The sequence below is a fragment of the Diceros bicornis genome, chromosome 16 (assembly GCF_020826845.1).
Source record: "Diceros bicornis minor isolate mBicDic1 chromosome 16, mDicBic1.mat.cur, whole genome shotgun sequence".
Taxonomy (NCBI): Eukaryota; Metazoa; Chordata; class Mammalia; order Perissodactyla; family Rhinocerotidae; genus Diceros; species Diceros bicornis.
Genome location: NC_080755.1, coordinates 20,548,947 through 20,575,476, shown reverse-complemented (window position 1 = coordinate 20,575,476; position 26,530 = coordinate 20,548,947). Strand labels below are relative to the sequence as shown.

General features: G+C 39.2%; 1 protein-coding gene across 6 annotated transcripts in view; it reads left to right on the top strand.

Moving 5' to 3' along the window:
• The window catches only part of ZNF521 (zinc finger protein 521), a 275,270-nt gene that overhangs the window by 96,114 nt on the left and 152,626 nt on the right, over positions 1–26,530 (top strand). For 4 of the 6 annotated variants that reach the window (XR_009222429.1, XM_058556915.1, XM_058556911.1 and 1 more), the window contains 2 exons: positions 20,158–23,510; positions 23,736–23,873. Coding sequence is in view for 5 of the 6 variants with exons in the window: in XM_058556911.1 (XP_058412894.1) it covers positions 20,158–23,510; positions 23,736–23,873 (3,491 nt within the window). In the remaining variant the exon portion in view is untranslated. The remainder of the gene's footprint in view (positions 1–20,157; positions 23,511–23,735; positions 23,874–26,530) is intronic. The other 2 variants (XM_058556914.1, XM_058556913.1) reach the window with 1 other exon arrangement.

Below are 26,530 nucleotides of genomic sequence, written 5' to 3'. Positions count from 1 at the left end.
GACATCACAGGAATTTCTCCTTCACTCATCGTATGTAATTAGTCACGGAATCTTTTGGATCTCTTTTTCTAAACAAGTGAGTGCATCCCCTCCACTCTATCAGCACTGTTACTCCTGTAGTTTAGGTTTCTCACCTCTCACCTGTGCCATTGCCATAGCCTGGTAAGTGTACTCCCTGCCTCTAGCCTTCATCCAGTCCATCTCAGACCAGAGTGCTCTGCTGGAGTGCCATCTCTGCTACTGAAATCCTTTAATAGCTCTCTGTGCCTGCAAAGAAACTCAGAGCCCTTAGCTTGAGAGGCAAGTCTGCTGTGAGCTGGATCCTGACTCTGTATGTAGCAATGTCTTCTGCCACTTCCTCCCACAAACTCTGTGTTCTAGTCCAGATCCTGGCTACCTGTTAGCATCCCGAAGAAAACTTAAAAAAAAAAAGCATACTCATGTAGGGGCCTGCCCAGTGGCATAGCGGTTAAGTTCACACATTCTACTTAGGCAGCCTGGGGTTTGCAGGTTCGGATCCTGGGTGTGGACCAAGGCAGTGCTTGTCAAGCCATGCTGTGGTGGCATCTCATATAAAGTAGAGAAGGTGGGCGCAGACGTTAGCCCAGGGGCAATCTTCCTCAGCAAAAAGAGGATTGTCAATGGATGTTAGCTCAGGGCTACTCTTCCTCACACACACACACACACACACACACACACACAAAAACAAAAACTGATCTAAACTTCATCCCCACCTCAAAGTAATTAGAATTTCTGGGAGTAGGGTTCAAGCATCAATATTTTTGAAAAGACCACCAAGTGATTTTAATGCACAGCCAAGTCTGAGTTCTTCTTCTAATCATTTGACACCAGTGTTGGTTCCCTGATCATGTAATTTTTGCTTTTGTACATAAAATTCTTTTTGCCTGGAATGACCAATTCCCTTTTCTATACCTGGAAAACTCCTGGTTATTGTTTAAGATTCAACTCAACACATCCTTGGGCGGCCTTTCCATATCCTCCAAGATATAGTTGGTGCTTCTTCCATGGAGCTCCTGCAGCAGTTCTGGAGAGGCTTCTATTACATCCCTGATTCCATTCTGTTGTAGTCAGATATTTACATGTGTGCCTCCCCCATTGGTTACTCAGTAGACTATTCAGTGTATTAGTTCAGTGTCTTGGTCAACTTTGTATCTCCTGTGCCAGGTAGAGTTTCACTCATAAATAGGTACTCAGGTTATCCTTCTGAGTTTATGAATGGATGAGAAGAGCAAGACTGAGGGAGTAGTCAGGACACATCTGAAAATTTATTTACTAGTTCACTAGTGGGCCTCAGAATTGTCTTTTGTCCAATGGAAATTAGGTAAAGGAAGAACTAGTCCAGGAATTGGTGATCCTTGTCAGATAGGAGAGTCCATAGAATGAGCAGCACTGTGGAAACCCTTCCCTTGGATGGCAAACAGGATAAGGTCATGTGACCACAGCCACAGTAAAGGATATGGTCAAGACTTTGGGCAAGAGAGGTGACAAAGGGGAGAGAGAAAACATCAATGATAATTGAACAGAATCCTCTCGTAAGGTGGGGAAAGAAAATCAATGCTCGTGCTGAACTCACTCTGAAGTAACAGGCTAGTAAGAGATAAGATTGGGAAATTCACCAGAAAGCAAAATGTTCCTTTAAGAGATGGTAGACGGTGGTGGCAAGAAGACTAATGCAAATGACGTAAGCCCCAAGCAATAACTGAAGCTTCAAAAGAAATAGGACCAAATAACTTTTAATTACTATAGTCTTAACAATAGTACCTACACTCAGGGGCTTTGATAAATCTTTGCTTGTAACAACAAAGTAAAATATAGCCAACATATTAGCTGCAGAAAAAAAAGAAACTAGGATAAAGCAAAAAATAAATCAAGAGAATAATTCTTGTCTATTTTAGAAAGTTAATCTACCCCTATAATTAGTTGTGGTATTATATTCTATGTACTCATACTAAGGAACCTTATGTATTATGAATATTCACAAAATATGAGTGTAGTGTAGTAGTTTTTGAGCAACAAACTCATTTAATAGTTGTTTTAAAATATTTTTCATAAAGAGCACAAGCCTTTTTAAAATACATGTACATTTTAAATAGCTCTATACGTATTTATCCAAAACCAAGAGTGGGTGGAGATCTCATTTTGTATACCTTAATATCCCAGTGCCTAGCAAAATGCCTGTTTGATCAATGAATGGGTGAAAGTATGAATGACTAGACTTGAATGAGTTAAGAAAGCAATTGAGACTGTTTTGCATCGAATAAGCCACCTTCTCCCAGGTCTTCCATCATCCACCTAGCTGCAAAATGAATGTACGAAGCTTACACTAAAAAGCACATTAGTTCAAAGATACATTGTTGGGGAATTATGCATTATAAAAAGTATTCATTGATGACCCACAATAAAATTAATGGAATTGAAAAAATTCTCTTTTCAAGAGAGACGTGCTGAGACTGAACAACGTTGCTTCAATGAGGTCAATGAAATCAATGAAAATTTGCTAGAGCAAAGTTGATTCGTTTGCTTTCTGCAGTTTTCAAAACCACCAAAATTTTATTTCATCAGTTGTTCACTTGGAATCGTTACATATTTCCCAATGGAACAATGCAGTAAATGGGGATTAGGTTCTTGGGCTAGCCCGTTCTCTCTCTCTTTTTTTTTTTTAACATATGAGGTTTGTAGTAAATGGTAACAGCATACAGCTATACAGTTTGTGAATTTCACAGAGGTCCCCAATAGCAGGGTGAAGGGACAGAAATCCAGCTGTGCTTGCAGTCAGCCAGTGGAAGGGACACTTTTTTGGTAGTTCCTCTGTAAGGAGGGTACCTTTTGGAACTTATCTTCTTGGAAGGGATTGCAGTTCTCATAAAGATGCCTCTGATTTGTGTTAGAGGCTGCTCGTAACTGAACAATGAGTCAAACAATAAGCTGTAAGCATTATTTAGATGAGAATTTGAATTCTGAGTTTTCATTAAGGAAATCAGACTCACATTTCTCCAGGATTCACTGCAGGAGCAGGGACTCTTGGTTCCTTTCCCTGCATTTCATGGGCACTGGGAGTAGAGCCTTCCCTGGCTCCTCTAGAACGGGAAGAAGTGTAGGAGTCTAGGAGCTCTTGTGGGGGCCAGGAGTTTGAGCACCATGGCTTCTGTCCCAGAGGGTGGCTGAGTAGAAGTTGTGGAGGTCAGAGTTTCTGTGAGGGCTTAGGCTTCCTGCAACATCGGTGTTGATCTGGAGGAAGCAGCTGTAAGTACACAGGCTCCTACAGGAACTCTGTTCTTTGGAAGTGGGGCGATATAGCAGAGTGAATGTGTGTGTGCACGCATGCACAAGCAGGGACACACTTGTGTGTGTGTTCGATCTTCCCAGGGGAAGCTGACAGCAGGAGGACTTCTGCACTGGCAGAGGAAATGCTGTGGCGAGGTACCCTGGAGGAGTCCTGGAGGGGAGGGTGGACATAACTCCTTCTAGTCACCACTGTTGGGAGGAAGAGAGACTTGTAGTTTCTCAGTGGGCTGTGTTGAGAACTCCCACCATTGATGGAGAGTGAGAAGGTGAAGGGGCTGGTCATTCATTCCTCCATATCATTTGACAGTTTGGCATTTTAAAGTCAATGAATTTCTGTAGGTAAACAATAGATTCTTATCATCATAGACCTGAGTTTTAAAATGCTATAAATGAATACGTTCTGTTTTCATTTGCTCTTTCTTAGTTCTTTGGTATTGAGAAAGCCAAAAGAGGACAAATAAATCCTCCATTTCACGTTATGATGAAGTTCTCCAAACTTAAGAAGACCAAGTCACATTAATTAGAACGCATTTCAATAATTAAAAAAAAATTTTGGAAAATAAGACACTTCTAGCTCACTTGGATGTGTGATGTAGTAACAGTATTAATCAGTTGAATAAGCTGCATTAATCAGTCCTGCCTCGAAGTAAAATTATTAATCAGCTTGATGATCTAAGCAATCGTCTGAGGAAATGAGTTTGTCTTAGAATTTAAAAAGTGATAATGGAAAAGTTAGAGCAAGCAAAAGAAAGATACTCATGTTAGTTTTATTTCATTTGTTTCAATACCAGATTTTCTGCTGATATAGAATGACTCTGGGCTTTGATATGTAGTTCTGAACAAATAATTACCCCTCTTAATTGTGTCCTCCTTTCTCCATCTAGAAAGAAAGCCGTATGTAAATGTGTCAGTGGCAGGGAAGAGCTTACCTTGCGTTGTCTCCTTTGCCCTTTCCCCAGGCAACAAACTTGGTATCCTCTGGACACTAATGAATAGCATATAAGCTGAAGCCATATGTGACATTAAGTAGACTTAAATTGAGGCAAGACTATCATTTCATTTGACTATTTCAGCCAAACAAGAGGAGAGCAAGAACAAATTCAAACCAGTCCTTGGCCACTGTGAAGCTAAAAAGATGGTTGGTTTCATAGATTTTCAAGTTTCCACTGATAATGTGGAAACTCAACCATATGGGAAAACTGAGGTTATCCCATCATGATGAAGCATTCCTAAATCTACATGTAATCTCCCCGTAATCAATGGAAACTCTTTTGGGGAAGGTGGATTTGGGAATAGAAGATGGCAGTCAGGGAGTGCTACGAAAAAAATATTTTCAGAAATTCTCTTATACTAAGTGATGATTGTATCAACAATTGATTTAGGGCCCTTTTGTGGAAGAAAACAAAAATCTACTGAGAGCATATTGTAAGATGATGGTATAAGTATTTGAAGTATAGTCCCAAAAGATTAGGTCTCCCTTAACTTGAGTCTGATTGGAGTTCCTCCTGCCTCTCACAGGCTGGCGCCCGGATGGCTTTGCACCAGTTTTTCAGTTTGCTTCCTCCCACTGTCTCCATTCAGCTATGTTATTTGTAGTCATAGAATAGAGCAAGCGTTAACCACTACATTGAGTCAAACCTGTAGTTCAACAATGAGAAAAACCAAGCAAAACCAAAATTGTTTGTAAGGTAGGTCTTATTCTTCTCCTAATTCTAGCATCCATCACGGCAGTCTTTAAATCTTAGGCGCCTAAATCATTGAATCCTCCCCAGGAAGAAAGAAAATGATAAATTAAACTTATTTTGCAAGAAAAAATTAAAGAATATATTCATAGATGAAGCAAAACAAAAATAGGATGTGCAGGTACACTAGTCCTGAAGATCGGGGTTTACTGTTTTAGATTGGGGTTGGTATTTTGGAGTCAACAATAAAATCTTTGAATCTTTGATTACTTCTCTCAAAGGCTGAACATTTTTAGGTTACAATTATCAGTTTATCCTAAAATTTTGCCTTGTGTGGCTTGGCAGATGCGGAAATTTGAGAACCTCAGAAAAATCATGTCAAAAGAGCCTGCTTAGAAGAGATCACGGGGGTGTGGATTTGGTTGATGACACAGACTATTGAGTCCTTACAGAGAATTGTTTGTCTTCCGTTTTTAGATGGCTTTAATTCCTCCAAATTGCTCCTTGAATAATAGGAAAAAGGCAATTTGAATTTCAGTGACAGATTGGACATAACAGGTTGCAACTATTAGGTCTAATTTTACCATACTGAGAAATAAAATTGCCTAAACATAAACATCGATCACTGATGCAGTAAATTAATTTGTACAGAAAAAGTAGTTTAACTGCAGTGCACATTAAACATAGAAAATTTTCAAAATTACTGCTCTCTGAATTAATTTGTACACTTGTTTACTTGTTAAAAGCACGCATAAATTCTTTTTTGCGAGGCAGGGTGTGTTCGAATTGGGTAAGAAAGAAGTGTAAGAAGTGGCAAGAAAATACAGAGGTATAGAAGTCACACAGACTGACCCGAATACTTGAAAATAATATATTTTTTCTGTATTTCATTTTTGTTTTTAGGTGCTACTTAGAACACGCTTCATGTTTGAATCTGTCCATAGAATCACTTAAGATGTTCACATTTCCCCCATCATTATAGCAAGATAAATGTGATGTTTTAATAGCCTTGACTTATGTTTGCTAAGAATTGGAGGTGTGGAGTAATTAGAAGAGTTGTATGATTTAGTTCCTTGGTGAGTTTACATTCAAAGGTGTCCTAGGCCTTGAAACTGTTAACTTTGCATTCATGAACAATCTGACCCAGGAATTTCTTTGTATTTAACCGTTAAAAAAAATAGTGAACGTGTTTTCATTGTTACCTGTAATTCTATTATGAGGAATGCATGGCAAAGTTTGGATGGTATCTTTTTAGATTGTTCCAGCCACCGTGGAACTGGAGCTGGCAATGCGGTGCAGTTTGATACCATCTCCTGCCTACAGTTTTCAAGGACAGTGGTTCGATTCAAATACAATTCTGATAAGTGGCAGGTTTTCGTGTCTTTAATGCCTTGACAAGGGCATCACTCTCAGGAGAGGGAAGTGAAACCGTTTGGACGAGGATTCCACCCCTGCTCCTTTGTGCTGACACGCTAAGATAATGGACAATTAAGAGAACCTTCACTGTAAGTGAAAGGATGGGGTTATCACTAATATAAAGGAGCCCATGGGGTGCTGGGGTATGAAGGAGAAGAGGAATGGGAATTTTTAAAAGGAATATAAAACACACAGATGAGACGCCTAATAACTGCTCACATATTGCTCTTTCACATGTGATAATGGTGAGTGATTGGAGTGCTCACTAGTGCTTGCTGTAACTTTTTAAAAATGTCTGGTTCATTGCATTTGACACAAAGTTCTGCAGAAAACTTGCCCTTATGCTGGCTTGTCTGTCACGGGGTAGGTGAGCCCAGATAATAAAGGGGTTTGTTTTTGTGGAGTCTGGTTTTTAGACCACCTTCCATGGGGTTTTGCAAATTGATTCGTGATAGTCTAGGGCAGTGGTTGTCAACCCTGACTGCACTCCCCAGGGGCCCCAACCCTCAGTTGATTTATTGATCTGGGGAGGGACCCAGTATTTTTTGTGTGGTGAGGAAGATTAGCCCTGAGCTAATATCCATTGCCAATCCTCCTCCTTTTGCTGAGAAAGATTGGCCCTGGGCTAACATTCGTGCCCATCTTCCTCTACTTTATATGTGGGACGCTTGCCACAGCATGGCTTGACAAGCAGTACGTAGGTCGGCGCCCAGGATCTGAACCTGAGAACCCTGGGCTGCCAAAGTGGAGCATGGGAACTTAACCACTAGGCCACCAGGCGTATTTTTAAAAGCTCCTTGGATGCTTCCAATGTGTATGCAGGTTGTGGGCTATTGTTAACAGAGTTTGTAACAGAAGGATCAAGACCCCCCATGGGCTCCGGGGCAGAATGTCTGATTATTTAATATATTTGAATAATGGTGTCTGTGTTGCTGTTAGAGATGATGTATGCTGCATATGTTTCTAATAGGCATCTAGTGTTTATGTTGACCTCACAGTTTAGCATTCAGGCAAATCTGGAGAGAAGTCTCTTCTTTCTTGACTACTGTTCCCCACTTGCCCCCGCTGTCTTTTAGTTTGTTTTTTTCTAGTAGATTATTGGAGCTTCCTTTTCCTATGATATCGTGGCTAAATGACCTTTGGTGGGGGAAGAGTAGCTTCAACTTGAGGGCTCTGGTAAAGACAAGTTTGCAGCTGCATTATTTAGGGTCATTATGCAATTTAGTTCCAGCACCTTTGTGTCTAGTCTTCTTAATCTGATAGGGGTAGATGCTCTGTACATGTGTAAATTACAGGGAAAACTTCTCATATGATGTAGCCCTAATGAAAGTGAGACAGTCCTGAGTATTCTCAACTGAGTGTAGAAGAGGTTAACTGATTTTTCTTTTGACTTAAACTTTCATTTGTCTCTAAGAGCCCTGGACGACAATAGAGTGCACTGCTTCTGATAAGTATGGGTTCTCCTCAGCCTGAAGAGATGTGTGTGATAAGATAAGATGGCTTGAAAAAAAGAGAGCTTGAGGGAAAGGGATAGGAGGAGAGGGAGAGAGAAAGTATGTTAACTGCTTTGACTGCAAAATACCCCCTGGTAGCCAGAGATAAGACACCTTGAGCTACTCAGAAGACCTTAAACAGGATGTAAATGAAGCCAATAAAAATCATTTGAGATCAGGCCACTTTTCTACTCCCCTCCTGTTTCCAGCTCTGACAGCAGAAGTCTTAATTTACTGTACGGCATACCACACGTACGTGCAGAACCCAGGAAGTTGCAGGAGACTGATAGGAGCCAGTTCAAAAACAAGGGATCTGCAATTTCTAGAGAGGTCCAAACTTAAGGCATTTAATCAGCAGTTGTAGCAATGCCTTCCTGAGTGGAAAAAGAACGTATTGCTGATTATGGGAGGCTCCTTTCCCCTTTCCCTTCTTCCTACTTCAGATATTCATTTTCTTTGTGTTTAGTTTTATGACAACCTTCTTTGTACGAATGGTTCACTGGGTGAGCAGCATTCCGTAGTGTCTTGATATTTCTCATCAAGCTAATGTAGCTTGAAAGTACTTATCAACAAAGTTTAGGAGATAGACTTTTCCATGTACACATTTGAAACAAGCTGTTTACTCACAACTCTGTATCCTAATCATGTAACACCCAGCGTTTATGTACTTGCAATTTTATAACTCTGCAAAATGGTTACTGTCTTTTTCTAGAAATTTACAAGCTGCTACCAATAACACTCTTCTAGAGAGTGGAAGTAACTTACGGGAGCTAACTGAACATTACCTTGAGAAGATTTGAAGCTTGGAGTCCTATTCAAAGTGGGAGAGGGCAACGTTATGGGATAGGAAGGCAAAAGAAATAATGATCTTCTTTTCTTTCTGTAAAAGCTGCTTCTTGGAAGAGCTGGAATTCAATTTGGTCTTTGAATAAGGGAGAGAAAGCCCTCCATCAGGGTTGTTCTAGTGTGGAGCACAAATATGGAAAAGGCACAGCCCAGTGTAGCAAACTTTAATCAGAGGAGTTAAATGATTCAGGGGAAATAAAAGGTTCTACGGTGGTTTTCAAACTCGAGAGTGCAGGAGAAGCACCCTGGAACTTGCTAAAAATGAAGATTTCCGGAAGGGCCCTATCCCCAGAAGTTCAGGAACACTAGGCCTGGGGTGCAGCCCAGTAGTCTGCATTTTCAACAGTCAGGTCAGGTGATTAGGGAACAGGTGGTTAGTGGATTAGACGAAGCAACACTGCCCTAGGTCATCTGGTTGGGGCAGAGGGTCAGCCTTTGGTTTTGTTGTATAGAGTCATGGTAGCTGCAATAATCATGGAGGAAGGGTAGCTCAGAGGAAGGTGAAGAGGAGCCTTCACTGTATCCCTCACTGGGATGACTGGCGGCGAATGTGTCTCTAGAGGCAAGAGCATGAGGAAGGTGAAGCTGACCACAGCGCTAGTTTGGTGGAACCTTTTCTTCTGCTTTTATTTGCCAATACCTGACCTGACCTAACCAATCCCCTCAGAGGAGAGGATGGAAGGAAGAGAGGGAGGGAGACCAACTGTTAAGGAGAACTGGAGGTGTGTGTGTGTGTGTGTGTGTGATTTTCTAGCCACTAGCCAGAAGTGAAATGAAATAAATAGGCTGTCATGACTTGTCAACATCAGGTTATGGGTTCATAGAATTGGTAGGTGGTTTTTGTTCTCCTCTCCATGGTGTATGCATATATCAATTAGCATATATTAGTTTTATGATAGAAAAAACAATGAAATCTTGAACAAAAAATGAACAATGTTAAACATTTTAAGTTTATTCATTTACCTATAAAAACTAGGTAACTCAGTGGCATTTGAGGTTGTTGTTTTAGTGGGGAGAGTTAGGTTGAGAATTATCTAACATGTAGACCAAGCTGCTTGCCTGGGCACTGGGAACTTGGGTTTGGGTCTTGGTTCCACAATCAACTGCTATTGTTAGTGCAAGATTATAACATGTTACTCATCCACATTGACTTGTGTGTTCATCTGTAAAATAAAGGCTAATACTTCTCACACATCTTAAATCTTATGTTTCATATATGAAAAGTTAGGAATGACAGCCTTGACTTTCTTGTCTCTGTGTAGGCTTCAATCAAATTCACTTATTTTCTTTCCTTTGATCCCTCAAGTCAGACCCAGAGGTATGCATAACCCACGCCAAGCAACATAGGCCATCTTAAGAGAAAAGAGTAGAGCTCAGAGGTGGGAGGAGGCTTTGTAAAGATTCAGAAACCAGCCCTTTCTTACAGACAGCATTGAGTCAGTCAAGGTCCCAGAACTGTGCTGGTTGGTTTTATGCCTTTGGGTATTAGAAACATGCATTTGCAAGGGTCATACCAATAAGCCTTGGGCGTATACAGATGTGCAATGCTATCCATATCCCCCTTTTCAAAGGCAAAAAACATTGACATAAATTTCTCTGCGAAAATTATTCAGAATCCGTGCACTTCTCATGTGGATGAAGCAGGTACATATCAAATTCCTTATTATCTGACTAGAATTTCTTAATTTATTCCTGTTTAAATCATATTAGTACATTAAGTTTTCAGTGGAATTTTGTACACTCTGCTTGTGTCCTATATATTGGGTGCCAGAGGAATAGGTGTCCATATGTCACTATGAAACAAGTGCAGGTGGGGTCTCCAGCTGCTTGCTCCAACTCCAGCCAGCTTCATTACCTGTCTTGTTACTGTGGCCACACCACCTTGCATTCTGTTCTTATACATTGTTTTATTATGTTAAAATTTCTTGGGTGTAGGCAAAATGAAATAGTATTTTGGAGGTATCAAGGAGATTCTGAGGCCTGACTTTGTCACCAGTGTGAGGATATTTGGCAAAACACTTCACTTCAGTTGTATGTGTATATATATAATTAAATATACAAAATATATAATTTAATAAAATAATATAATTATATGTAATATATATTAATCAGTAAAAAATAGCATCATAAAGACTTCCCCTAATGGAGTGTTTCATTAAGACATGATTGTGCATTTACTCATATTAAGTGGTAAATCATTATGATTAATATTTTTGTAATGAGAAATAGCAAAAATATTTCAAACATCACTTTAGCATAAATCATTTAGTCTATCTGAACATTTAGTCAACTCTGCATAAAAACACACATGCACACACACACACTGTGTCACAATTTTGATTGGTACTGGTCCCCATAAATAAATCACTAGGACTGTTAACAAGAAAAAAATGATAGAATGAACTGGTTTGGATTTTATTTTTATATTCCTTCTAAGGTAAAGGTTCTAGGGAAGAATAAACTGAACCAAACGTGAGAAATAGAAAACAAAGGGAGAATAAGGTACCTGGAAAATCATCAAATTGATGATCAGCCTTCTTTTCAGAATTGCCTCTTTCAAATTTTGCCTGATTAGGTAAATGAAAAAGAAAAAACTACGTGAATCAGGATATTGATATTATATGATCTGTGTAGAAATATTTTGATATGCCCTAATTAAAGTTATTTTAAGAAAATAGTTTTGTCTTTTGCAGTTTATACAGCACTTTTACAAACATTATCTCATTTAAAATAAAGGAATCCTTATATTATTTGGGATCCAGTGTCACTTTTCATTTTTAGCTTTACTATATGTGTTAGCGTGAAAATTAATGATTCTGTTGAAACACTGTAAAAATTCTGTCCTGTGAGGATGCATTGGTGATTTATTCTTCTGTACATCTCTTCATATGCAAAAAGTCTCAAGATAGTCCAGCCTCCCCCAATTTTTTAATACTACCATAACCTATAACTTTTTCATAAAATGTCTAAACACTGATTGAGGAGTAGACAACACAAACTGCTTTTGAGTTGCCGCTGCTAGGTGGCTGGCTAGGTGCACTCACTAGCTATCTGACTACCTTTTACACTCCAGCCTGACAACCTGTGTGAGTCAAAGTCTGTGCCTTAAAATAAAAAAAGGATTATTTGTCACAGATCTTAGGGGTCCTATCATATATTAGACACATGAACAGGTCCATTGTGTTATAATACCAAATGGATAATTGTAGTAATATTTTCCCCCCAATCTTTGTAACAGCTTTTTCTATATTAGCACACCGTATTTATCACTTTACTGCACAATGAACCCACAGGGGGTGCTAATTGGTCATTAATTAAATTTTAGCCTTTCAACACTTTTGTATTCTCCAGTGGCTTTATCTGCAGTGGAGTATACAGTGTGGCCTTTTTAAACTGCCGAAAATTCATGTCAGCTTTACTGCTGCCGTGGATATAATACAGGTAAAATTCAGCTCCAGTTCAGGACTGTTATAATTCCTCATGACTGAAAGTTTTCCAGGCTTGGACCAAGGCCTACATGTTGGAAAAATATTCGGTAAAGTATAGTTTAACATGACAAAACATTCTGATAGACCAGATTCCTCTTTGAAATAGAATTTTATCGCTTTGTTGGAAAATTTTAGTGGGTTATGGCGGTTCTTCAAAAAACCATTAAAGGTTGGAATGAACTTTCTAAAGTCCATCATTCACTAATGAAGCTATTTTCAAACTTAGTTTTCTCAGTGGAAGAATCTGTTTTACCTTATGCTCCCCCCAGTGAAGAGGTTCCTTTAAAATTACTAATGATTAACATGGTAGCACTGAGAAATTGGCTGAGTATTTTTCAAAATGTGTGGCTGTTTCTTCAAAGTTTAATAGGTATATTTTACCCTCCTGCAAAGGATTTTGTAGCAAATACAATTTGCCTCAAGAAATTTCTAAACAAGTAAAATAGTGAGATAAAGGGCTGGTGTCAGAACTATGGAATGTGGCTTGAAGATTTTGAAGGCAGGCCATTCCATCGTGGGGATTTTGTTCCACTAATGACTTAATCACAACTTGCCAGTGTGTGTAGCTATTAAGGAATGAGCTACTGCACATTGATTTTCAAGATATCTCTAATAGTATTAACAAGATTTTTTTTTTTGGTATTTTTATTTTTTAGTTTTAAACAAAAACACCCTTTAAGTCCTTTAAATTTATTAGAATCTCAGTATGAAAAAAGCAACACCTAAATTATTGTTAATTTTTATTCTTTTATATTCTGTTCAAATTTACCAGTTACAACCTAAAGGTAACTGACTTTCATAGTAGTAGTAATAATTTAGTATGTTTTTATATTGTAGTAGTTCAGATAGTTTTTTCATACAATGTCATGTTTGTTTCTTATAATATTAACTATGAGGCAGGATGGAATTTTTCTGATATTATAGACAAGGAAGCTGAAACTTAAAAAAAATAAGTAATTTCTAGAGTTCATAAGCTGGTATCAGACCTGATCACATAGTAGGTGCTTAATAAATGTTGGTTAAATAAATGAGTGAACATTATTAAATAAGCAATGAAGAACTGCTTCAAATTCTTTGTGGTATGAGGTCATATATAAATACATGACTACCGAGTAACTAAAACGTGTCTTCTAACTCAAAATAGTAGAGACAAAAAGAAAACAGACTCGGGAAATTCACTGTGATGGTGTCTGTCATTATTAAAGGAAAGATAAACATGTTAAATAATGTAGACTGCTCACAGTCACAGCACTGTAAACAGATGTGTGATACATGATGGCCAATTACTGAACGCCAAGAGCTTGGTGCTTATCATTAGTTATATATAGGTTTAAGTGAGCCAAAAGAGAAAAAGTTAGAGTGGTTCTCACCCCCACATAACTGGAAACCACTTTTCCTTCTGTCTGGCTTCAGAAACACATTTCGATTTCTGTGAGTGAGACGATGACTGTTCTTTAACTGGTTTCACGTCAGCTTTTTCCTCTGATTTGAGAGGTGGAGTTAAGTGTGACTGCTTAAGAATGCACTGTTTTCTGTTTAATTTGGCTGCAGAAGATGGAATTCATTGAGCTCCGTCTGTTCAAATGAACTTTAAGCAACAGCAAGCAAAACATTGGTACTTCTCTCTGCACACAGAAATGTGTCTGGTGAAAGAGACAGCAGGGATATAAAAACCAGGATTACCTAAGGAGGGCAAAAGAGGGATGGTAACAACTTCTTATCTCTTATATTGGCTCCTCTGAATCATTAAAGGATTGTTGGGGAAAGTCAGCCTCTTTTTTATTAGGGAGTACTGGAAAAAAAAAAGCCTGAGCTCTGATATCTGGAATTCATCTTAAGACTGTTAAAAAACGTGCACCACCAATTCCTGCTCCCCACAGCTGCTGTCATTAATGGGTGACCACCCTTTTTCCTCATAACCTAACTGTTAATGTATTTAATTGGTCCTTCCAGAACAATTTGGAATATTACAGAATTTAAAAGCATCTGTGAATTATAAATAATTTTAAAGTTCACATTTCTCTTTTGAACACCCTATAAAGAGCATTCATTTTCAAGTCATTAAATAAGTTATGTGACAAAGGAGTGAATTTAATGTGGGGCTGTTGATTTAAAAAAAAGGAAGTATGATAGTTTAATAATATAAGTTGCAGATTTTCTAAAATTGTTGACATTTCTATTGAGAATGAAAGGAAGCAATTGTGTAATAATGCATAATGGTTTATTTAGAATGACCATATCCTTTAGCAATTTAAACCATTGCTTTAGAAATGTATTGTGTAATTTGGTTAGATGATTTTAAATATGATGACGTAAAATTGTTACTGTGGTGGCACTGGGTTAACATGACAAATATCCCTGTTACCTGTGTCTATTAAACACACATTTCAAAATATTATTCTCTCTGAGTAGTGCCTAACTTCTTGTAGTGTTTGTACACACCTGTGTATTTCCCTCAGAATTCTCAGTTTATCTTAAGGTGGCTCAGGTAGTTAATGAATGAAAAAGGGACTATGAATTCTATTTAATATGAAAGTTCAGAACTGCTCCTCTAGCATGCTGGCAGAAATAAAGAATCATTTTAAACCAATGGAGAAAATAACCTGGAAATTTGCTTTGGTCTCATGTTTTAACCTATTGTTCCACACTTAAAAAAATCATCTGCTAAATGAAATTATTTTGATATTAAATAATGTAATGATTGTATTGCTAGTGTTTTAAGGAGAAGAGAGGTAATTTTAAAATTACATACTTAGCTTCAGAATTACGTAGCAAGATACTTGTTCCCAGGTTGTCTGAGTGTAAAGACCCAAGATTATTCCTCATGTGTGATAATTTAATACTTGGAACATAGTCAGCATGGATTTATGGTTCATTAATTTTTAGATATCACCAACTATTTATATTTTATTTTCTTAATGGCTGAATATGCAACTGTGAATGCTCAAGGCACTGTAGATTTCCATTGGGCCAATCCTTAAAGCTAATATTCCAGTGGTTCCATTAAAGGAAAGAAAATGTTAAAATATATTTATTCTATATACATAGAAGCTTACATGTAGAAACATAAATACGTGCAACACATATAAATCTTTGTGTTTACATATGCAGCTTTTCTTCCAGCGATGATAGGTGCCCTAGAAACATTCACTAATCTTTGCAACATCCCAGAGGGTAAGTAGCAAGAATTATTATCTTCATATTGCAGGTGAAATTCCTAGGTAGGGGCAGATTAAATGACTTGGCCAGGTCACTCTCTAAGTCACTTATGAAGCTAGCAATAAAACTCCAGACTCTTGACTTTAAGTTCTCATTCTGAGTCATTGCATTCCTGAAAACAGAGGTACCAGACCTGTCAGTATCTGTGCTGCTTTTCCTCTGTTGAATAGTAACCATTGGTGTAAATCCTGTCCCTGTTAAGGAAAGCTTGCTGTCTGGCACTTGCACACACAGGATACTGAGTCCCTGAAGGGCACTTTAGAGCGTACTCTGCCGTTACAATGAATGAGCTCAGGTGGCAAAAGGATATCAGTAAAGCTAGCTTCTGGCGAGCTCAGCCCTGTGAAGAACTGCAAGTATTGAAAGTTTCCATAACTTCAGAGATTCGGATAATTTCTTTAACATCTATAGTGATTCAATCCATCTTGTTACTTGACTTTCTCCTTAATAATTTCAGATCACCCATATTGTTGAAGTTAGTATTCTAAAAGGCTTGGCCCCTGCCCTCAGGAAGCACGTACCTTACACTCACTAAGACGTGCTTAATGGTACAAAATACGCATTAGCATCGCCTCAAACCTTCCTGTGCATCTTCTCTTCCTCCTTCTTTGGTCTTTTCTTTTTTATTAGCCACTTGGATTCAACTTGAAAGCTAAAGAATGGCTGGGAGCCTCAGCATTTCTCCATTCTTCCACAATGGTGGGCTGTAAACGGAGAATATCAGGCTCCCATTTGGTGACTGAGCAGCCCTTCCGGGGATACGCTTGTCTGTCTGTCCCCAGTAGCTGGGATAAAATCAAATCAAGCCTTTGAGCTCTCCTCCTCAGGTTGGCCCTTGAGGGGCCGGTGGCTCATGTCAAGGTACTTTGTGCCCTGGAGCCTTTTTTCTGTGGAATACTCCTTCTAGCATGACTTCACTCTTCTGTTGGTGAGCACTTTCCCCCATAAATATGACCGAACAGGTGTTGCTCTGCTGCTGACTGAGTTTCCAGCTGTCCTCCTCTGACACAGACCTGGCAAAATCTGTTGTTTCGTCCTTTTCGGCAGACTAGAGAACCATCAAGCCTGAGATGGAGGTCTTCCTTGCAGGATATGGCAGTTTTGTTGCCAGAAGATGGTCGGGAAAGCCTGGCTGGCTAACAAAGACAGGCCTTCAGCAGCTGGGTGTAGTTCCAGTTCTGCATCCCCTTTGGCAGGAGCACAGAGGCTGCTGCAGTGTGGCCAGCCAGCAAAATTAGGAAATAAGGACCTCTTTTATTTACTCAGGCTGCTGAATCATGGGCATTCCTGTCTGCTTGGAGAAAAGTCAGGCGGCTCTACTTTCCACTGAAAGTCTCAGGAGTGTTTGAGACTTTCATCTCGGAGTGTTCACACACTTGTTTTAATGTGCTTTATGGAAATGGCGAAACTCAGCAAGTACAGTTGCTGTAGAAAAACATCTGTACTAACTATGCACACACATTTGCATCTTTAAATAGACTTTTAGGCTGTGAAGCTGGTTTTCCAGCAAAGTTTTTTTTTTCCGGCCGTAAGGGCTATAGCTGTCCCAGAGTCAGCTAGTGTGAAGTGACTGATTCCAAAAATTAAAATTTAACATGGACATGTTAAGTACTTCACATTGAAATGCAGAAGACTTGCCATAACAGAGAAAGACATTCCTGTAAGTAGCACTTAGTGGGTGCCGAAGGGAGAAAAAGTTCCAGTTGATTCAGAAATTGGAGTTGAAAGAATCCTTCATAGTTTCTTCCATATGAAAAAAGAACTTGAAATTGTTTAAATCTATATTAGCTTTTTAAACCTAGTTTGTGTTGTGACTGCCAAAAAGCTTAAGCTAATGGGGACGGGTAGCTTTCAAAGACTTAGGTAGACCTCAGAGAATGTTGGCAGCAACACCACCACCACAAGTCTTGGGAGAGTCTCATACCCTTGGAGCATGGACCAGCCCCTCTGGGAGTTTTGTCAGTGAGGTCCTTGTGTGTCCCTGGGAGAATAGGTACATTTATAGTACTAGCAAATGAGTTTTTTACAATTTAGATTTTAAAACAGAAATCAGCCTTTCGTGAAACCTTTATTTATTTTTCTAAAAGTAGCATTCCCTGTTCAAACTTTTTACTTCTGCTCAATCTATTCCAGCCCCCAAGCCGAGCCTTATGAATTCTGTAGGTGATTCCATGTATTTCACTTTCAAAGACACATCATCTATGATTATCACTTTTCTTTTTTTCCCCAAAGACCCAGTAATAGAGACAGGAGAGAGAGAAGAGAAGGTTTCCAGCTCCCTTGAATCCTGGTTTGAGTAAAAACTTGATTCTGACCCTCAGTTCCCTTGATATGTCGTTGAAATTTACAATTTTAAGAGAACAGTTATGTAATAGGTATAGTCTGGCATGGCACACAGACAAGAACCGGATTTAAGCGTGGTGTCAAGGATTGCACACTATTTATAAAGATCAATTGCCCTTGTGCAATTGTAATTCTTTGTGCCTTTGCATAATAATATATCATGCCTGGACACAATTTGCAATTTAATAATAAATTTACTTGCTAAATTTTCAGGCTCAATAGTTATATTCTTCCAGTCTAGATGCATGACAAATTCTGATTCACTGTTTTCCCCAATTGTACAAATGAGATGATGTATTTGAAATATTTTTAAGTGAAACAACAGGATATAAGCTTAAAAGATTATTGTGAAATGTGGTCGATTTTTACCTAGAATGCTGAACAAATTTAATAAATAGTGATTTTTTCAATTAGGGGAAATTTTTTAAACTTTGGTTTGTTTTAGGGAATACCACCAGCTTTAGATGACTTACAGTTTTTTAAGGGGAAAGCTAGAATCATCGAGTTTTTTTGTTTTTACGTTTTTAAAATTATTTTTCTGTATGTTAGGTGGTGACTTGAGTTTCTCCATGTATGTTCTTTATATGTATTCACCTTTAAATTTAAATCACACACACAATTATCCTACCCTTTCTTATGCTGGAAACGTTGGGTTATAGACTCATATAAATGAGGATGCAAAATCATGCGGTTTTCAACTTGTATTGCGAAGCTTTGTTGCAGTGGGCAGGGATCCAGGAATGGTGTTTGGTTGTTTTCTCAGAGTTAGATGGTTGCCATCTGGCATTGATAGTGAGATGGTGTTGTCATCAGTTTCTAGATGCAGGAAAGGAATGATCCTCATCTGTTTCCTGTGGATAAGCAAGAGGTTGATAATCTAGCAAAATCTTGTTACCTTAAAGAAAGCAGACGTGGAATTTGTTTACATAGTGCTTGCCAGTTTCTACTTTTATGTTAATAATATAGCTTGCTAGGTGACTTTAGCTTTGAAGAATTTAAAAATTGATTTGATCGTATGCTAATTGAATATTATTAGAATATCCTAATAATATTCTAATTGAATCTATTTTTCTAATAGAATCACCAGCTCTGCTCTATGGCCTTCACTTGTCTGCATTTATGAAAAATCTTTCTCTTTTGGAGGGTGAAAAGCTTTTACAGTTTTTTCTGATCTCGAATGATAGATTGTTTTGAAAAGCAAAAAAGAAGTTTCACAACCCATTTGAGAAGGTCTTATTTTCCACTTGGATATTAAGAAAGCATAGAACTAAGAGTGCACATTTGCTAAGAACATAGTTCAAAAAAACACCTCATGTGAGGTAGAGTTACTTTATGGATAACTTGCTAAGGTTATATCTGGCTTTCAGTCTTGTTTGTCTTCTCTTTGTTACTCATAAATCTTTCAGCGTTTACCATAATCATTTATCACTTTTCCTGTTTCCAGTTTTTCACAAGTTGCTTTGTCTCTGCTCACCTCAAAGTGCAGGTCCTGTTTGGCTAAGGAAGTTCATGCTGCTGAAGCTTTTACAAAAGGAAGAGATGGTGGGCCACCTCTTGAACTTTCCAAACAAAATACACTGTTACAATCTGGCCCTTGTGAAGCTCTCATTTTTTCTTGATCCTGGCTGATCCTTGCTACATCTAATATCAGGCAGTACCCTTCTAACATTTAATAACCCATTTTCTGGCCTATGGTATTCGAATCTTTCAGTTATTGAAGAAATCCTGGTTGTCTTTCATTACACAAGACATAATTATTATTGTGTTTTCCGTCTTCTTTCTGTGCTTACTTTTTAATATTTTTTTGCTGAAAGCAATAAGGTCTGTATCAATAAAAACCCTATAAAAGATTTTGGTCTTCAGAATTGCCTTTTTATATAAAAACAAGCAAAATACAGAGGGAATTTTTTATTAAATATTAGACATCTGGGTTGACTGCATTAATTTTAAATCACTCTTGTAATATTTCCTCTTTTCATTTGGCTCTTCAGATGCTCACATAATATGCAAATCATTTTAGAATGAATACAAAAGAAACATTAAATATATTAAAATCTGCATTTTAATAAAATTGTCAATGTGTAATATATATATAAGGAAGAATGATAAAAAGTAATAAAAGGGTAATTTAGACATAGAACTATTTAATATCTTTTTATATTTTACAGCCCAGTAAAAAGTAAATGTGGAATAAAAGATTTGGGCTCAGATTTGAAGTGTTCCACTCAAATATTCTCTCCTCCACTTTTTTTTTCCTGAAAGGCTATAAATGGTCCAAACATGTGTACTTGTTGAAATGGTACAGTAAGCTCGTTCTTGAATTCTCAATACATAAAATGAACTGTTGGTTGCTTCTCATTTCAGATGGAGTGGATGTTGAAGATGATCCCACTTGCTCTTGGCCAGCTTCCTCACCTTCCAGCAAGGACCAGACTTCCCCTAGCCATGGAGAAGGTTGTGATTTTGGAGAGGAAGAAGGTGGCCCTGGACTCCCATATCCATGCCAATTCTGTGACAAGTCGTTTAGCCGCCTCAGCTACCTAAAGCACCATGAGCAGAGTCACAGTGACAAACTGCCTTTCAAATGCACCTATTGCAGTAGGCTGTTCAAACACAAGCGGAGCCGAGATCGCCATATCAAACTCCACACAGGGGATAAGAAGTACCACTGCAGTGAATGTGATGCTGCGTTCTCCAGAAGTGATCACTTGAAGATCCACTTAAAGACTCACACGTCCAACAAGCCATATAAATGTGCCATTTGTCGCCGTGGCTTCCTGTCCTCTAGTTCCTTACATGGACACATGCAGGTTCATGAGAGGAACAAGGACGGTTCCCAGTCTGGTTCCAGGATGGAGGACTGGAAGATGAAGGACACTCAGAAGTGCAGTCAGTGCGAGGAAGGCTTTGACTTCCCGGAAGACCTCCAGAAGCATATCGCCGAATGCCACCCTGAATGTTCCCCAAACGAGGACCGAGCGGCCCTCCAGTGTGTCTACTGCCATGAGCTCTTTGTGGAGGAGACCTCCCTCATGAACCACATGGAGCAGATGCACGGCGGGGAGAAGAAGAACTCTTGCAGCATTTGTTCTGAGAGTTTCCACACGGTCGAGGAACTGTACAGCCACATGGATAGTCACCAGCAACCCGAATCCTGCAATCACAGCAACAGCCCTTCCCTGGTCACGGTGGGCTACACCTCTGTGTCCAGCACGACTCCAGATTCCAACCTCTCAGTGGACAGCTCAACCATGGTGGAAGCTGCCCCGCCAATCCCAAAGAGTAGAGGGAGGAAGCGGGCTGCCCAGCAGACCCCTGACATGACCGTGCCCTCAAGTAAACAAGCAAAAGTTACCTACAGCTGTATTTACTGCAACAAGCAGTTATTTTCAAGTCTGGCAGTTCTGCAGATTCACCTGAAAACTATGCATTTAGATAAGCCTGAACAGGCCCATATTTGTCAGTATTGCCTGGAGGTATTGCCCTCACTCTATAACCTAAATGAACATCTTAAGCAAGTGCATGAAGCTCAGGACCCAGGTCTGATTGTTTCTGCCATGCCCGCCATAGTCTACCAGTGTAACTTCTGCTCCGAAGTTGTCAATGACCTCAACACTCTTCAGGAACACATCCGATGTTCTCATGGATTTGCGAACCCTGCAGCTAAGGATAGCAACGCATTCTTTTGCCCCCATTGCTACATGGGGTTTCTTACTGACTCTTCCCTCGAAGAGCATATAAGACAGGTCCATTGTGACCTCAGTGGCTCCCGATTTGGGTCTCCAGTGCTTGGGACTCCAAAAGAACCAGTAGTAGAAGTCTATTCTTGTTCCTATTGTACGAATTCTCCAATATTCAATAGTGTTCTTAAACTGAACAAGCACATCAAAGAGAATCATAAAAACATTCCTTTGGCCCTGAATTATATTCACAATGGGAAAAAATCCAGGGCCTTGAGCCCCCTATCTCCTGTGGCCATAGAGCAGACATCTCTTAAGATGATGCAGGCAGTGGGAGGTGCTCCTGCGCGTCCAGCCGGAGAATATATCTGTAATCAGTGTGGTGCTAAGTACACGTCCCTAGACAGCTTTCAGACTCACCTAAAAACTCACCTTGACACTGTGCTTCCAAAATTGACCTGTCCTCAGTGCAACAAGGAATTCCCCAACCAAGAATCCTTGCTGAAGCACGTTACCATTCATTTTATGATCACCTCAACGTATTACATCTGTGAGAGTTGTGATAAGCAGTTCACGTCGGTGGATGACCTTCAGAAACACCTGCTGGACATGCACACCTTTGTCTTCTTCCGCTGCACCCTCTGCCAGGAAGTTTTTGACTCGAAAGTCTCCATTCAACTTCACTTGGCTGTAAAACACAGTAACGAAAAGAAAGTCTACAGGTGCACGTCTTGCAACTGGGACTTCCGCAATGAGACCGACTTGCAGCTGCATGTGAAACATAACCACCTGGAAAATCAAGGGAAAGTGCACAAGTGCATTTTCTGTGGTGAATCCTTTGGTACTGAGGTGGAGCTTCAGTGCCACATCACCACTCACAGTAAGAAGTATAACTGTAAGTTCTGCAGCAAAGCCTTCCACGCCATCATTTTGCTGGAGAAACACTTGCGGGAGAAGCACTGTGTGTTTGAAACCAAGACTCCCAACTGTGGAGCAAATGGGGCTTCTGAGCAAGTGCAGAAGGAGGAAGTGGAGCTGCAGACCTTGCTGACCAACAGTCAAGAGTCCCACAATAGTCATGACGGGAGCGAAGAAGACGTGGACACCTCGGAGCCCATGTATGGGTGTGACATTTGTGGGGCAGCCTACACGATGGAAACTCTGCTGCAGAACCACCAGCTCCGAGACCACAACATCAGACCTGGAGAAAGTGCCATCGTGAAGAAGAAAGCCGAGCTTATTAAAGGGAATTACAAGTGTAACGTGTGCTCTCGAACCTTCTTCTCTGAAAATGGCCTCCGAGAACATATGCAGACCCACCTAGGCCCTGTCAAACACTACATGTGCCCTATTTGTGGAGAGCGGTTTCCCTCCCTCTTAACTCTTACCGAACACAAAGTCACACACAGTAAGAGTCTCGATACCGGAAACTGCCGGATTTGCAAGATGCCTCTCCAGAGTGAAGAAGAGTTTTTAGAGCATTGCCAAATGCACCCTGACTTGAGGAATTCCCTGACAGGATTTCGCTGCGTGGTCTGCATGCAGACAGTGACCTCCACCTTAGAACTCAAAATCCATGGGACATTCCACATGCAAAAGACAGGGAATGGGTCTGCGGTTCAGACCACAGGGCGTGGCCAGCACGTCCAAAAACTGTACAAGTGCGCATCTTGCCTCAAAGAATTCCGTTCCAAGCAAGATCTGGTGAAACTTGACATCAACGGCCTGCCATATGGTCTGTGTGCTGGCTGTGTGAATCTCAGTAAGAGCGGCAGCCCAGGCATCAACATCCCTCCCGGCACGAGTAGACCAGGCTTGGGCCAGAATGAGAGTCTGAGTGCCATTGAGGGAAAAAGCAAAGCAGGGGGACTGAAGACTCGCTGCTCTAGCTGCAATGTTAAGTTTGAGTCTGAAAGTGAACTCCAGAACCACATCCAAACGGTCCACCGAGAGCTCGTGCCAGATAGCAATAGCACACAGTTGAAAACTCCACAAGTATCACCAATGCCCAGAATCAGTCCCTCCCAGTCGGATGAGGTAACTTGCCTTTTTAATGTTTGCTATTTAACCTCCTCAAGTAACTGTCTCCACTTTATGTGTACACTTTCCTAGCTTTATTCATTGTCATGTGCCAAGAGATGCTTAGATTGAAATGCAATGGTTTTTTTTCCCCCATAGCCATTAGCTAGCAATTACTTGCTTCTTGATAAGCAGCATTTTGGCTTGAATGGTGCAAAATAGGACTAATTCCAGTCTCCCTAGGATATTGTCTTCTCTATGACTGAAGAGACCAGCGCTCATGCCAACACCACTGAGATCTGGAATCTCAGCATAGCTTCACCGCGAGTTGAAATCCCCAGCTATGACTTGTGTGCATGGCAGAGAAATAATGACATAAAAGTAAGAGGCTATGAGCCAACATGCTGGCTTAGAGTAAATTAAAAAGAATATATATATTTGTGGATAACAAATTGGGTAGAGGTGGCTTTTTAATACTGTGCTCTCAACACTCACTGTTTTTCTTTGTCTTCTGAGTAGTGAGGAAAATATTTTCTCACAACAGGATTTTCTAAAAGCCCCTATATTTATTAAGCACTGCATGCCCAACATACCTTTTAAAGGCACTCTCCCAGAGTCTTCACTCTCTGGGTTTGAGTTTCAAAATTAGTGTGTGTTTTTTTCTGAGTTTAAGAGTAGTTTCATGTTTTCTTTGCCACAGTGAGTATGAAAAACAAGTTCGTTTACAACGACATAGTTTTACAAGTCATCACTCCGTGAAGCTGAGCCGAGGAGGGCTCATTTTGTTATAATGTCTTTATGCTTTATCACCTGGTTTCTAATAGCTCTTTCCACTTTCCCTACCTGCCCCTATCTGGAGATCCATCCAAATGAAAACCCCAGGGAGATCCATCTCCCTTCAGTTTGGGGTCACTGCATTTTCCTTATCTTGTCTCTGCATTCACGCCCTCCTGGCGGGCCCCCTGCGTCTCCCTGCAGATAGCCATCAGTCAGCTGGTAGGGGAGAGCTGGAAGACTAACGGAGAGCCCATCCTCAGAAAATGTGGCATCTGTGTGACAGGCAAGCTCCCAAACTTTGAAGCTGCTTTCCCTTCTCCCCTCCTCAAGTAAATCTGCACCTTTCTCTCACTTAAATAAATGAAGTCCTTTCAAACAGATGAGGACAGCTGCAAGACCAGTTTTCATAATGGCTCACGCCTCGTGTGTTGGATCAAATAGTTTCTTTTGAAACAAATACTGGTAGTTATAATCATATGAAATGAATTATTTTTTTTAACTTTTTTTATTTCAAAAATGTTTAAATCTATGGAAAAGTTAGAGGAATAACACAATGAGCGTATGTGTATTTGTGTATCCACGTCACAGATTTACCAGATAGAAACATTTTGTCACGTTTTTCTCTCGCTCTTTGAAACCTTTTTTATTAACTTGAGCCACATGGAAGTAAGTTTCAGATATCATGATATCTCCTAAGAATAAGGACATTTTCCTATTTAAACATAATATCATTAGCTAAGGCAGTTAACTAAATCAGCTAAAGAAATTAAATATATCTGTAATGTCATCTATAAGAAGTCCATATTCAGATTTCCCCAATTGTCTCCAAGATGTCTTATTTTTAAAGTGTTTATGAACAAGAATTTTAAGAAAACATTTATGTAGAAAATTACTCCTCTCTTTTTTATTTTGCTATGCGTAACAAATATGGAGGAGTTTGTATATTCATGTTTAATTTAAATAGTGTATAAAGTTGATTTAAAATGACTGTATTTGTGTGTGTGTGTGTGTGTCTGTGTGTGTGTGATTGTGGTGGTATGTGTTCATTTAAAATCAAGCAAAACCAGGTTCTTGTTTCTTAGATTGTTTATGGAAAGGCATATGCCTGTTTCTTCTTATCTGCTCCTGGATTATATTTTCTGACATTTCTAAATTGCTACGTGTATTATAATACCATTTAAGGTGAAATATTTTTAAAAGGAAGGAGGACATATTTACATGTTAATTTGGTTAGAGTTACTTGATTAGGAGAATTTCTCATTAAGGAGTGGTCAAATTTTTCATTATACCTAAAATCTTAATGATAATGATAAGGTTTAACTACATCCTACACTTACATAGAATAATATATAAAATATTTTTTAAAGTACGTTTTAATTGTAATTCTTACATTAGTGTTTTTTAAACACCTAGCTACTGAGGGTTAAAATGATTCTTTATGTAGCAGGCTACCTCTTTGTTAAACCTGATTAATAAGAGCTTGTAGCAATGCCCTTAATTGACCAGATATTAGGATTCAGTTGTACATATTTCCTTTGTGCTTCAAAAGTTCACTAATTTGTTCAACATTTTCATCATTACCCTTTTTCTTCATTAGACTATTTACGTCATAAAATTTTATGTGCCCACTTTCTTTCTGAAACTCTCTACAGTTAAAAATGTACAGTAGACCATAATATTTGGACTTGACATAGAAAATTATCTAAATGTGTAAAATTTTACAAAAAGAAGCCTATAAATAAGGTCAGCAAGAACAAGACATATGATAAATACTAGTTTGTTCACATTCTTTGTTAGCCAAGTTATGCTTCTGTGACTTCTCATTCCGAGTAATATGTAAATTTTTCACCAGCGTAGGTAAAAGAGAAATTATTACATCTTTGCCAAAAGACAGGTATGCCATATGGGAATAAATTTTTTAACAAAAAGAAGTATAACGTGTGTGTCTATTAACTCAGATGTCCTAGGTAGGAATTGAAGGACTTAGTGTTGTAGGTGGTATTTTCATCTCTTCTTCTTGCTGAGGATTGAGACATCAGAAGAAAAAAGAAGACCACAGGAGATAATAAAACCTTGATACATAGATATTGTCAAGAACAAGATTAGATTTTTCTGGACTATGACTTAAAATCACATAAAGGTATTGGTAGACTCTGGAATGCATCTTTCAAAGACTGAAAAGAATGTGGTCGAGACTAGGTTACCTATTTAAAAAGGATTTAGGTATAATCTAGGGAAGGATTAGTACTGTATAAACTCAT